Below are 13,034 nucleotides of genomic sequence, written 5' to 3'. Positions count from 1 at the left end.
CTAGTCTTTTTGTCCCTGTGCAGGAAATGTCGGCACCACCAATTCTAGCGCTGAATAACGCTTTGTCTTTGGGAACGTTATTCAGCGGGAGGCAAAAGTAAATCAACAGCCAATTCTGCTGAGGGAAGTAAACATTTGCAGATGGGAAAATTGAGGTGAAGAGCTATTAAGGGACTCGCTAAAGATGAAAAAATGAATTCACTCTTGGTTACTGGTCATCTGTTCTGATGGGACAGAAGAGCCCTCAGCTGGAAATGCCAAATTTCATTGTCCAGAGCAAGAGCTTTTATATGTAAACCGAATAACTGAAAATGGAATTGTCCCAAAAAACTATATGTCTTTGTTCCTCAAAGGTATTAGAAGATGTAAGTCTTAGTTAGCATGCTGAGGATCTTCTTGCTGGGCTTTTCACTGCAAACCCAGTGGGGACTGGCACTAAATGCCAGCAAAGAAATGTGAAAAAAGGTGCTTCCAGAAATGCCACTGGGGCAAAACACCCCCCAGCAGTTCAGTGGACACCCATCAGCCCAGGACACTGCTTCTTGGCAGCTTCTGTTCACCTTCTGCCACACTAGCTCCTGCAAAGCTGTGTTTTGGTTTAGTTTGAAACCCAGCCCCACCCATGATGTTGCCTGGCGTCTTTGCTGTGTGGTTTGTTCAAGATACCCTGACAACTGTAACCCTCATGCCGCATTTTCTGATTACTCTGTCTAAGCAGATCGGGTTTGAGCGCTGTCCCATTAAGCATGGTGGAGCAACAGGTTTTTTACGTGATGTACCAGCAAATGGACTGCTTTTTTTCACTTTTCTTAGCTCATGACTTTGCCTAGCATCTCTCCAGAGGAAAGAGAGATGTAGCAATAGGACAAGGGGTAATGGCTTTCAACTGAAAGAGGGTGGATTTAGATTAGATGTTAGGAAGAAATTCTTCCCTGTGAGGGTGGCGAGGCGCTGGCCCAGCCTGGCCCAGAGCAGCTGTGGGTGCCCCATCCCTGGCAGTGCTCAGGGCCAGGCTGGACGGGGCTGGGAGCAGCCTGGGCTGGTGGGGGGTGTCCCTGCCGCTGGCAGGGGGGTGGAACGTGCTGATCTTTAAGGTCCCTTCCAACCCAAACCGTTCTATGATTCTATAAAAACAAGAAATAATCTTGCGGTTTATAATTACAATTATTTTAGACGAGGAGACAGGTGGCACCATAGAGTGACCCAGCACTACCACAAGTACCGTGCTTAAAGATCTGACTTTTTCTAGGAATGCCTGCTCTGGTTCTGACTGAAAAGGACAACAGTAAAACGCATACAAATTGTCCTCTTCAGCTTCTTTATTGCACGCTCTTCACTGTTTTTAATACAGAAAAGCTTTCTGCAGGTTAAGGGTTTGATCTTGCAAAGCGGAGAGCATACTTGGCCAGTCCAGCAACACATGTACTCAACTATGAATATGAGAACTATCTCATTAGCTTCAGAGAGGTTATCTGCTAGACCAGAGGTAGTCTGAGCAAAGCAAGGAACACAGGCATTACAAAAGCTTAATAGTTCTCTTTTCCAGTAATAAAATAAGTCCTTATTTTTATGTTGTTTTTCTAAGGAATTGAGTAATTTCTTATGTGCCAATGTTGGTATTTTTGTCCGTCACCAAAACTTTTGAACCAGCTGATGTCTTTTAGATAGACAAAGGGACAGAGGCCTTAAAGATATTAATTTCCTGTGAATTTTTGAAAAATAAATAGAAGGGAGGCAGCATGCCAGTATGTCTGTAATATATGCACAACTGTGTCATCTGAAACCAGAAAATTTACCTGGCTTTATGGAATTGTTCACGTTATTCCATCAGGAGCTACTTAGAATATGAATATCCCAATCATCATGGAAAATTTGACTCATAATTTATTAAACCCTGAGACACAAAGCCAGCAGAAACCAAGCTCACAGACATGTCTTTTATTCTTTTTCAACATTTTGAAGTCCTTATGTATGGTTTTGATCCACCTTTAAATTCAATTTCTGATTTTTTTTTTTAATCAACATGATAAAGTTCCTAGCAGATTTTTTTTGGGGGTGGGGTGTCTTGCAATAGTTTAATTATCCAGTTGTCTGGAAAGGTTTACATTTTCTTTTCTGATCACAGTGTAAATACATCAGAAATTAAATAGTCATCATGTAATTCAGTTCCATCTGCAAAAACCTAACAAAAGAGCCTTTTCTTTTAACAGAAGTAAGAGTGGTTGTGGCACCATAGCAGCTTAAAATACATCGGAGATAATATTTATAAAGAATAAGAAAGATGTGTTCTAATGACCAGTGATGGCTCTAAAGTATTGCGAGAGCTTGGTTCAAAGCCCTTTGGAATGAATAACAGTCCTTCTGCTGGCATTACTAATCTTTGAATCGGGCTCATTAATGTATTGCAGATATTATATCCCTAGCTGCCAAAAAGCTGAAAAAATTAGGAAGTAGTCATAAAAATAGACATCAAATACATTCCTCTTCTGAGAATTAATGTAGGAATGAAGTATGTCTACTACAATTCTCCAGTGCTTTATTCCAGATATTTTCTTAGTGTTTTTAAAGGAATTAACCAGGCAAGCTATCCATCTCATCCAGAACTCTGCCTCCAGCAACGGCCAGTATCTCATGCCACAGAGACTGGGAAACGCTGGAATTGCCGTGACAGTTTTCACTCTGGCCCTGTAAATCAGTCCTTTCCGGGATGTGCTGTGCTGATGGAGAGGAGGAAGGGTGGGAGGGGAAATAGAGATATTCAGGCAAGACTTTCCCATCTTTAGCTTCTTTGTGATTAATTACAGATAGATACTTCATACTCTCTGGCTTTTATAGCTCATTAACATCAAACGGTCTCAAGATATAAATTTGTTTTATCGCTTGCCAAGAACTAGGGGATGTCTAGGAGCAGACACCTATAAATGTTCACTAGGGGATATAAATGAGACACCATTTAGCTGACCAATTTGAATCCTTGGTAGAAAAAAAAAAATATTACTTAGGTTCTTTACCTGTGGATCTCAAAGTACAAAAATATGTGTGCGCGTGGGCGTGCACATAGATGTAGGAGAAGGAGAGGGACAGGAGACGGTGACTGTCGCTCCGTCCTGCGTGGGGCTGAGAAGAAGCCAGTAAGACGGAACCGGCCACTGATCTTTTTTCAGCCCTTGGGATCGTTTTCAGGTCGCCTACCTACCTGAGCACCCCGTGGCCACCGGGAGAGCGCTGTTCAACGCCCTTGTAAAGCGAAAAGGCAACGTCAGCTGCCAGCCCTGGCCCCGGGGAGCCCCAGCTCTGTCTCTTTAAGGAACCCAGCGAGTCGTGATGCTGCTGTTTGTATTGCTAAATCCCCAGGAGTCCAGTTAAGAAATGGGCAGCTGTCTCTTTAAGTGTGATTTCCTTCTATTGTATTTGAATCGTGATCAGGAAAAAGGAAATGAAACCAGAGACCCGGGGCTGAGCCACGGAGTAATAATAATAATAGTGATGCTGAGCTCCCTGTTCGCAGCACATCCAGCCGGCTCCGGAGCATGTTCCCAGCTGCCCGGGCTGAAAGCCTGAGCGCAGCCCGGCGGGCTCCGGGCTGAGGCAGCGGTGGCAGCCGAAGCAGCCGCTTCGCAGGCGCTGCGGCCGCGGGAGCTGCCCCCCGGGGAGCTGCCCCCCCGGGAGCTGCCCCCCCGGGAGCTGCCCCCCCGGGAGCCCCCCCGGGAGCTGCCCCGCCGGCCGGCGCGCAGGAGGAGCGCGGCGGGGATGGGAGGTCAGAGCCCGCGGCAGCCCAGCCGCGCCGGAGCCCGGCGGGGAGCGGCAGCGGCCCCAGCCCACATTTCTCTCTCTCTCTCTCTTTCTGGTGTTGCAGGAGGAAATCCTGTGAATGTCATTGGGGGGCGGAGGGGGAACTCAGCTGGTGAGAAGGCATCGAGAGCAGACAGCCTTTGCGGGGGCAGATCCCACCACAGGCACGCTACAAAGGAACAATCCCTGCCAATGTCATCGGCCATCGAGAGGAAAAGCCTCGATCCTTCCGAGTAAGTGGCCTCTTTTTCCTTACCTCCCTCCCCGCCGAGCCTTCCCGCGGCCACTCGTCCTCCCCAGACCGGAGCCACTTGCCCGGCTCCGCCGGCCACCGGCATTGTGTGCCCGGCAGCCCCTTCCCGGCGGCGGGGAGCGGGGGCTCGGCACCTGCCCCCGCCGCCCCCCGGCCCCCGCCGCCCCCCGGCCCCGCCGCTCCCCGGCCCCGCCGTTCCCCGGCCCCGCCGCCCCGAGCCCCCCGCGCCCGGCAGCGGGCACCGGCGGCCGGGCTGCCCCAGCCCCCGCGTCTCCCCGGCTGCGGGCCCCGGGCGGGCTGCACGGGGGTGGGGAGCTGATGGGGGGGTGATGAGAGGTCCCCGAGTTGTGGGAGAGCGCAGCCGGGAGCAGCGCGGCGGAGCCCCCCCCAGCCCGCGCTGGGCATTTTCCAGCCGGTCGTGCGAGCCCGGGGTCCGGGCAGGGCGGGGGCGCGGGGGAGCATCCCATCCCGCTTGGCATGCGGGACGGTGGCTGGCACCCGGAGGGACCCCCCCTGCCCCACCTCGGAGCTGCCCGGCCGGCTGTAGCCGATCGCAGGGGAAGGTCAGTGCTCTTATCTGTGGGTGCCCAACTTCCACATTTTCATAATGCAACTTTCAAGAGCTTCTATAAACTGCTTCGGTGGGGGCTGGGTGTTCTGCAGAGGGCATGGAGAAAGGTTCGATTGACGGACTGGATGGAGAAGATGAGAATTTCCCTCCCTGGGTTTCCCACTCGGGCAGGGGCCAGGTACCGTGCCCCTCTGCAGGCTGTGCTGCGCAGCCCCTGGCCCCCCTGCACCCACGGCATCCCACCGCCCAGGGCCACGGTCACTCGGCCAAAAAACAGAGTCGTTGCAGCCCTGTACACACTAAGAACTGCAGTTATGCTTGTCTGGAATCACGATAAGAGAGAAGAAAGAAAAAAAATATTATAAAATCTCCATTTTCAGATAAGGCTTAAACATCTCCCTTTAGTAAACTTGAGTCATTCGTGGTTTGTTTCCTGTGAGATACTAAAAATGCCATTGCTTGAAGCCCAGAGTGAACACACAGGAACCGTTCCTTTTCAGGATCAAATCAATTCATTCCATGTCACATCTGATGTGCTGTATAGTACCTTTTCTCTTCATTTTATACTGTTTTCTAAGAAACGATAATCCAAGCCCCCAAGTATAGGATGGACAGGTTTCAACTGCGAAGTTTTAGTAATCTTTATTTACCCACCACCTTGTGTTCCAGTGACTTTAAGTGCTGGCTTAGAAATCTATGGACATCAAAAAGCTAATGCATAAAGCAGCAATTCTGTCCTGTGTAAACATCCGCCAGGCTGTTCCGGAGTTCAAGGCTTTCAGAGAAACCTGGTTTGTGATTCCTGAGCACCCGTACAGTGAAATATTTTGGGGTACATCTGAAGTTTTGAATAATGGATGATAAAGGATAATAATGTGCGTTTCCTTCTATTGGCAGGCTCTCAGAACTTGTCAGAGTGGAGCTCACATGTTAGGAAAGGGAGTATGGGGCCCAAAAGAATAAAGTTGGAAAAACTAATTAGGGAATGCCTAATCACATGCGGCATTCCCCATGATTTTAACAACAACTGGCCAGACGGAGACCTGGCAGGGGAGGGGTGCTATGGCACAACTTGTAGGGCACAGCAGTTTAAACTTGGAAGAGTGAAAACCAGAACAGAGTATCATCAGATAATATCTTACTGCTTAGCTTGCTTAAATAAAAACTGCAGGATCAGTTTCTCAGCACAGAAGTTCTTGACCAGCAGTCATTTCTCCCTGCTGAAGAAAGTAATTTTTGCCCAGAAAACTGCTGACACAGTAAATAAGCAGTAGTAGTATAATTTTTTTCCTGTTGCCTGCTGGAAAGTGGGAGCAGCCTGATCCTTCTGCATCAGTGCAAGTCTCCTCTGCCCCCACCAGCCTCAGGGAGGACAGACCAGCCACAGAAGTGTTGAGGGGCTCTGTGCTAGAGTGAGAACCCTATAATGTATGAAAAAAATTGGGGCTCCTCTCTACCAGATATTGAGCACATCACTCATCATCCAGCAAAGCATAAATGTGCTAACATATGCCTTCCTTGCCGCTAGCCACAGGTTTAAAATTAAGCAAGTGCTTAAAGGATTGATCCAATAGGTTTTTTTTTAATTAACTTTCCTGGGGTTTGGATAAGGCCCTCAGAGGCAGCACCAGGTTGCTGCACACCTTGCAGCACTGAGCTCAGGTGCCTCTCTTAATTTTTTGCTGTTTTTCTTTTTTTTTTTTTTTTTGGCAGAACTTGTGAAGTTCCACAAACAGGCAAAGAAGAGAATTCTTTAAGAAAGTAGCTTTGAAGAAAATTCTTGCTTTATCCCCAGATATTACCAGAACTATCCTAGATTTCAGAGCTGTTTAAAAAGGGAAAAAAACATACGGTGCATGAATAGTCAGTGCTAATATTGCAGTAGAGATTTGTGCCTCTTTTCATGCAGGGATGTGTAAATCCAAAAAAATGGTTTGAGCTGTGTTGGCATAGACCCCTCCCAGGGGATACATGTCCTTAGCTGAAGAGAAAAAGAAGTCCTGCAGTAACATGAGGTAAAATCCTGGCTCTACTAAAAACACCAGCAAACCAGCTGGGTAACAGTCTCATCTGTTGTATTTATTCATTTCATTCTGTTCAGAGAAATGACATCCTCAGACTTGGTCTTCAAATTTACCTTTCCCAATGGAAAGTTGACTGCATGCAAAATCCCTCAGGTGCCTTTTCTAGTCCTTTAGCTCTTGGTGAGACAGAAATTCCCTTTGCTCCCAGTGGCGCCGCAGCCAGAGCTTGCAATCTCAGGTTTACAGTACAGGCGAATCTGTTTTGGGCTCATGCAGAGGTGGTTCATGGTCATGCTGGGGTTCTTTGGTAAGTTCTAGGTAAATCCAGAGGTTATCTGTATTGATTAGGTCACTTGACAGATTATAGATAAATCTTTAAAATCTTGTTGGGGGGGGAAAGCATTTTTTAATGGAAGCAAAATCATTGACACGCATTGTAGAGAAACCAGAACTATCTGAAAATGTGAAGAATACAGTAAGAACTATAGTGGTTGTTGGCATTTGTCAGTCTGCACAGACAGAGCTGGCTTTTCAATGAAACGGTGAATCCAGGCAGCTTTTTGACCGCACTTTTGAAAAAGTGCAATCTTTAATTATGGGGGAATCATGTTATAGGAAAGGTATTTCTTTTATTAGAACTGCATGGATTGAGACACATGACCAAGCAGTTCATGTTCTGTCCAGTAGAAGAAAAATTATGCATCTACACAGACGCCAACGTCCCAGTAAAGTGGTAGATACCTTTACAGTAATGAATACACATGGGTGATACAGAGATTGTCATGTTAATGCATTATTCTTTGAAGAAAAAAAAAAAGTTAGCAAGTTTTTGGATACTCTTATTGATTCCTTACATATTAAGCTGGGTTTTTTGTTTTTTTTAAAGCAAAAGAAGACTGAAGTCCTGTTCCCTCTCATGTCAGAAGGGTATAAATCATTTATCTCCACTGTAACTCCTGTTATAACTGACCAACCTTGTGTTTTGTTTTTCCTTCGCCGCCTTCTTATGTGGCTGCTTCCAGAGTGCATTCTCCTTCTCCAATGATTCTTTCATTCCCTCAGGGAGCCAGTGGATGAAGTCCTCCAAATTCCCCCTTCGCTGCTGACATGTGGCGGTTGCCAGCAGAACATCGGGGACCGCTATTTCCTGAAAGCCATCGATCAGTACTGGCACGAGGACTGCCTCAGCTGTGACCTGTGCGGGTGTAGGCTTGGAGAAGTGGGGAGACGGCTGTATTACAAACTGGGCAGAAAGCTCTGCAGAAGGGACTATCTCAGGTATACAACCCACTCGTTCTACCCTCGCTCCCTCCTTTCTATCCTTTCAGCTTTGCTTATTCATGTAATTAGTATAACAAAGATCCATAATGAATGAATTCACTTTTAATTACTTTTAAAACATAAAGCCTAACAGCAGTCGCAGTTGTAACACAACATTGTCTGCAAGCTCAGGTTTACAATATGGGCTCATGTATTTTGGGGGTTCACACACAGATGCTTTATGGTACTCCTGGTGTTCTTCAGTAAGTGATAGATAAATCCAGAGGTTATCTTGTTGATTAGGTCACTTAACAGTTGTTAAAAGGTTAAATCTTAAAAGTCCTGTTGGGAAAAAAAAAAAAAAAAGAAGAAGAAGCATTTTTTAATGAAAATGAAAGGATCACTACATGTTGTGGACAAAAGAGAACTATTTGAAAATGTGAAGCATATAGTAAGAACTCCTTGGACTTTGGGGTTGTTGGCATTCATCCATCTGCACAGACATAATGCAAAAGCTCCAGGCGAACCGCGCAGTGTCAGTGTGGGCTTCTGGCACATAGAAATTGGGAAAAGGTGATGAATTTCAGCAAGCTCCCCCTAAGCAGACAATGAAGCGGTTCCCCCACATTGTTTTAAGAAGTTCTGTGCTTCTCCAAGCATTGCCTTGGAGCTGAAGGGTGTATAAAACCAGGTAAGATGATGAAAGATCATTTAGTTCTCTCATTTATGAACATGGTATCCAAGGTAACTGAATCCGATTCGTTTTCCTGATGCAGTAATATCAGCTGTGTAAGAGATGCCAGATTCCACTAGCCAGCAGGGCTGCTGTACACATGTGGTGTCTGAAGCCACTGCCTTTGGTGCAGTCATTGTTGATCCCCCTCTTTTTCTGTGTCGCTGGTAAAGTTATCTGGGACACCTCAAGCAGAAGGATGCACTGTGCTGTATGTTTTTGGCAAAGCTACAGCCAGCACAGGAAAGTTTGATTACACTACTTTGGAACCAGTGGATTTTTAGCATGCTTAAGCCTGGTCCCGAACAGACAAGAATTCACACGTTTTGCTGAATCGGATCCTACAAATACACTTGCTACAGGTATTTTCATTAACACCTCTCTGCCTATCTGTTTTGCCAAGGTTTGTAAGTAGAAGGATTAAATTGAGATTAAGATAGTTCACAAAAATTGGAAACAAAGGATCTTTACATTCTTGATTACAATTAAAACGTATTGATCTTTGTTGCGCTGGTTGTGTACCATTTCTTCTAATGGATCCCTAATGTGTCAGGAGGTCTGTGCAACAGAATAATGGTATTTGGTATTTTTTCAGCTACATTACTGAAAGCTAATCTACCTGCCCATAAAAACTAAACCAAAATCTCAGCGAAATTCCTGATTGTGGTGTCCATGAGCTTTACTGATGGGAATTTTTCTAAGCAGAAACTGAGTTCTGCTAATGCGACGACTTGTAAACACTCTGCGTACACAACAGTCCAGGGGTGATCTGGTGCTAGTGACACTTTCCAAATACTATGCATCTTAAAATGGAAGCGACAGAAAGTATGAAAGTGCAATTAATGGATTTTCTTGCTGTGAAATTCAACGTTTTAATTTATTTCATAATGCAACATATAATATCTACCCTCATTAATGAAAAATATGGCAACCTTTGTGTAACCTTAGTATTACTTTCGTTGGGCAGAAGTAAACACTGACACCTCCTGGTAGATGAAAGAAATTATGTCTTTTCCCCTTAAAAGATCTCTCTGATTTTAGTGGGCATTCTTTTTCCTGTTCAGAAGATGACACGAAGCAGGCACAGCACATGTAAGTGAAGTGTAGGAGATGGCAAAACTCTTTCCACAATTTTGGAAACTTAGAAGTCAAACTCAATAGGTGCATATATGAGCAAGTAATGCATAGCATTTCTCCCACCTTTTAAAGGAAAAAACCCTGTATATTCGTGCTTATTTATCAATGATTTGACTTACAAACTCTGTAGCCAGCAGAACGTGTGAAAGGCTGGCATTCACACATAGCCGAGTACGTTGCACTGCTCCAGCTGAATGGTAGCACATGCTGTGAGTTGCACACATAGCTCAGGCATTCATCAGAGGCTCCTTTTGACAGGCAGTACCGTCATGAGCTCAGCAGGGCTTCTCCATGTGGATTAAAGAGTGGTCCACATCATAAAACTGTTTGAGCTGGCATAGGTACCTAGAAGGTCTTAGCATGTATCCTTCGGAAGCTAGCAGGAGTGACTTCATGGATATAGAAATGGCTGGGTTTGAAAGGATCACCAATGTGGAGGCAACGACAAGAGGCAGGGGAGTCTTAGACCATGGCTTGTGTCAACTCCTTCAATCACAATAGCAACAGCTGAAGATAGGCAAAATTTATCAACAGAAAGGCAATTTCTATTGGTCACAGAAGTGCAAGTATTAGCATGGCACAACTTTATGCTACGATCTGGAGAGCCTTTACTCATCCTGAAGCTGATCAGCAATTCAGAATAAGGTCATTGATCAGAGAAGTCAATTATTCTGAAAATAGGTGAGGACCTTGGACTTTCTACTTCAAGTTTTGGTATGGCAAAATTTAGAGTTCTGCTCGGCAGCTTTCCACGTGACCTCTATCTTAACTTGGCAATACTATGACTAGTGGATCAAGGCACTGATGTCACGTTCTTGACTTGATTTGTTTTTTAAATCTCCCCAGCAAAGGAGCTATGCTTACCTCTCTGCTGCTGTTGTTGTTTTAGGCTCTTTGGCCAAGATGGCCTCTGCGCCTCCTGTGACAAGCGAATCCGGGCTTACGAGATGACCATGCGGGTGAAGGACAAAGTATATCACCTTGAATGCTTCAAATGTGCTGCCTGCCAGAAACATTTCTGTGTTGGGGACAGATACCTCCTCATCAACTCGGACATAGTATGTGAACAGGACATCTACGAGTGGACTAAGATAAATGGAATGATCTAGCAAAGACACGCCTCATAGTCTAAAAAAGACATCTCATGGGCAACACTGATGCATAGCTGCAGTGAGGAGATCATCACCTGAGCTATGGGCTTTGTCTAAAATGGGGGGAAAATACCACGGAGTCAGCCCTTTGCAGGCAGTGCTACGTAGAATCTAAACTACATATAGGTGAAGAAGGGAGACCGAAGCAATAGTAGAGAGACTGACTTCTGTTAACAAGGGCATATGGGCAATAACTGACGTCAGCCATGTAGGCGAGAGGCGGGGGGACAAACACAACGTGATAACGAATTCTCGTAACCAGAGAAAAAAGAGTAGGCACTTCTATAAAGAGATGTTATGACTTTGTCACCTGCAGACTAGGATTGTGCAATTGAATTTTCTTTTTGTCTTGTTTTAGTTACTGAGTTTAGATGACAGCTCCTAATGTAGACATGAGGAAGAATACTGGAAGAAAAGGGCCATCACTTATGTGGTCATTCTGTATGGCCTTATGCTTCGGGTAGGAGAGAAAGTGGGAAGAGGGTGGGGGTTATTTTTGCATGGATTTATTTTTTTCTTTGAGAATGAACAGTGCATCCTCTAGTCCCAAACTCTTCTTTAAAAAAAATCCTGCTGAATAGTTGTTTTCAGGCACTGCTGTTTCAAGATGAGATGTTCCACAGATCATTTCTATACAAATATAAATCTAAAGAGTTGTTCAACTATTTTATTAACTTAGATTATATCGATAAAATATTTGTTGTGTGTAGTAAGACTCTGCAGCTTTAATAAAAATAACAGAAGATTTGAGTGTTGTTATTTCTTTTTCTTTGGAGTTGGGCTGAATGTTTTGCTCATTTTATATATGTATTTATTTTTTTAGCAGGGCTCCTACACTTTTTTTATGGCTGATGCCTGCTGGATCCACTTAAGGTTGCATTTCAAAGCAGTAATGTGAGAACACTGAGGTCCCAGCAAGCCTTGTAGAGTTCATGCTAAGGAGAAATTAGTGTTGTGTGACACTGAGGCTCTTTGCTGTTCATGAGGATGTTTTGAGGCTGGTGGCCCACAGAAAAAATATGCAGAGAAGGGTGTCACATCCACAGAAAAGGGTGTTACTTGGCAAGAAAGGCAGACCCTATCTGATCTCAGAGATCATTTAAGATTAGGGTCTGCTAGAAAGGTGGCTTGTCCCGATTTTGCTCTGCATTATTGAATCCAGCATAATATCACTAGAGCCAATCAATACTTGCCAGTATTTAGAAAGAATTAAGTTCAGAGTCTTTCCTGCAAAGACTGTTGTCACTTGCTTCTTAAGCAAAAGGAAGTTTCTTAGCACTGTAGTCATACTAAGAACAGGAGAAGTACGCCTCGTCAGGCTCAACTGGACTTTCAGTACCTTACTCCCACAGAGGCAAGTGTGGGTGTTGAGGTGAGCAAGAGCCTTTCCAGCCTGCCAGAAGGTCCATGACCTTTGCGGGAGCTGGCCTTCAGACTCCTCTGCTTAACACCGACCCACTGACCCGTTCTCTGTGAGCTTGCCTACTCCCATTTTTTGACTCTTCAGCCTCCACCGAGTCCCCAAGCAACAGTTTTCACAGTTTAATTCTATGCTGTATTTATTTCAGACCCTGTTGTCTCATTGCTTGATCACTATATTGTGAAAGATAATGAATGATAATTTCCTATCGCCTTTTTTTTTGCGCTATGCTTGAATTTAAAGACGTACATCATATTCCCTCCAACTTGTTTTTTTCTAGAGATGAATAGTCTAAGTTCCTTCTTGCATGAAAGCTGTTTCACGCCTCTGATAATCTCTGATTCTCATCTCTGTATGTTTTCAGGTTCTATGTCACCCTTTTTGAGCGCAACGCTAGAACAGCAAGTTTTGTTCAAATGTACTAAAAAAATAAAGCTTAGGACACAGCTGAACAAGTCTGACAGCCCACTCAGAAGGTGTTTGGCATGTCCATTCACCCCACCAGTACTAACACCTAAGGAACAGCACCTAAACATGTTGGCATCTTCTTGTCTGCTTATTTTTAATAAACTAGTCAGTCACCTATGGGATCTCTTATCCAAGTGGCAGTACTGACCCGTGATGACATTTTGCATTTTACAATGGATATTCTGAGAGGTCTTTTTTTTTTTTTTTTTTCTTTTTCTTGCTTTT

At 44.9% G+C, this 13,034-nt stretch overlaps 1 protein-coding gene and 1 long non-coding RNA gene across 4 annotated transcripts; one reads left to right on the top strand and one right to left on the bottom strand.

The window, feature by feature from the left end:
* The first annotated feature begins 3,167 nt into the window (after positions 1–3,167).
* LMO2 (LIM domain only 2) lies at positions 3,168–11,671 on the top strand. Of its 3 annotated transcripts, none has more exons than XM_037401855.1 (4): positions 3,168–3,183; positions 3,857–4,025; positions 7,703–7,918; positions 10,660–11,671. In XM_037401855.1, the coding sequence occupies exons 2-4, from the start codon at positions 3,985–3,987 to the stop codon at positions 10,877–10,879; spliced, it is 477 nt and encodes a 158-aa protein (XP_037257752.1). In that variant the 5' UTR covers positions 3,168–3,183; positions 3,857–3,984; the 3' UTR covers positions 10,880–11,671. The 3 variants fall into 3 exon arrangements, with proteins under 3 accessions (XP_037257752.1, XP_037257753.1, XP_037257754.1); XM_037401856.1 differs by lacking the exon at positions 3,168–3,183 and adding an exon at positions 3,218–3,361; XM_037401857.1 differs by lacking the exon at positions 3,168–3,183 and adding an exon at positions 3,502–3,757.
* Positions 8,089–10,653, bottom strand: LOC119154409. Its single transcript, XR_005106452.1, has 2 exons — positions 9,890–10,653; positions 8,089–8,242 (listed from the first exon to the last, which is right to left on the bottom strand). It is a non-coding gene; the product is annotated as an uncharacterized LOC119154409 (long non-coding RNA).
* Positions 11,672–13,034: the final 1,363 nt, after the last annotated feature.

Source organism: Falco rusticolus, chromosome 10 (assembly GCF_015220075.1).
Source record: "Falco rusticolus isolate bFalRus1 chromosome 10, bFalRus1.pri, whole genome shotgun sequence".
In the NCBI taxonomy this organism is placed as follows: domain Eukaryota; kingdom Metazoa; phylum Chordata; class Aves; order Falconiformes; family Falconidae; genus Falco; species Falco rusticolus.
This window is presented reverse-complemented; position numbering and strand designations above follow the sequence as displayed.

Excerpts from the sequence above, each read along its gene's own strand:
- LMO2 (XM_037401856.1), top strand. The coding sequence starts at position 3,325 with ATGCTGCTGTTTGTATTGCTAAATCCCCAGGAGTCCA. Across the intron at positions 4,026-7,702 it reads AAAAGCCTCGATCCTTCCGA|GGAGCCAGTGGATGAAGTCC; the intron begins GTAAGTGGCCTC and ends TCATTCCCTCAG. Across the intron at positions 7,919-10,659 it reads TGCAGAAGGGACTATCTCAG|GCTCTTTGGCCAAGATGGCC; the intron begins GTATACAACCCA and ends TTGTTGTTTTAG.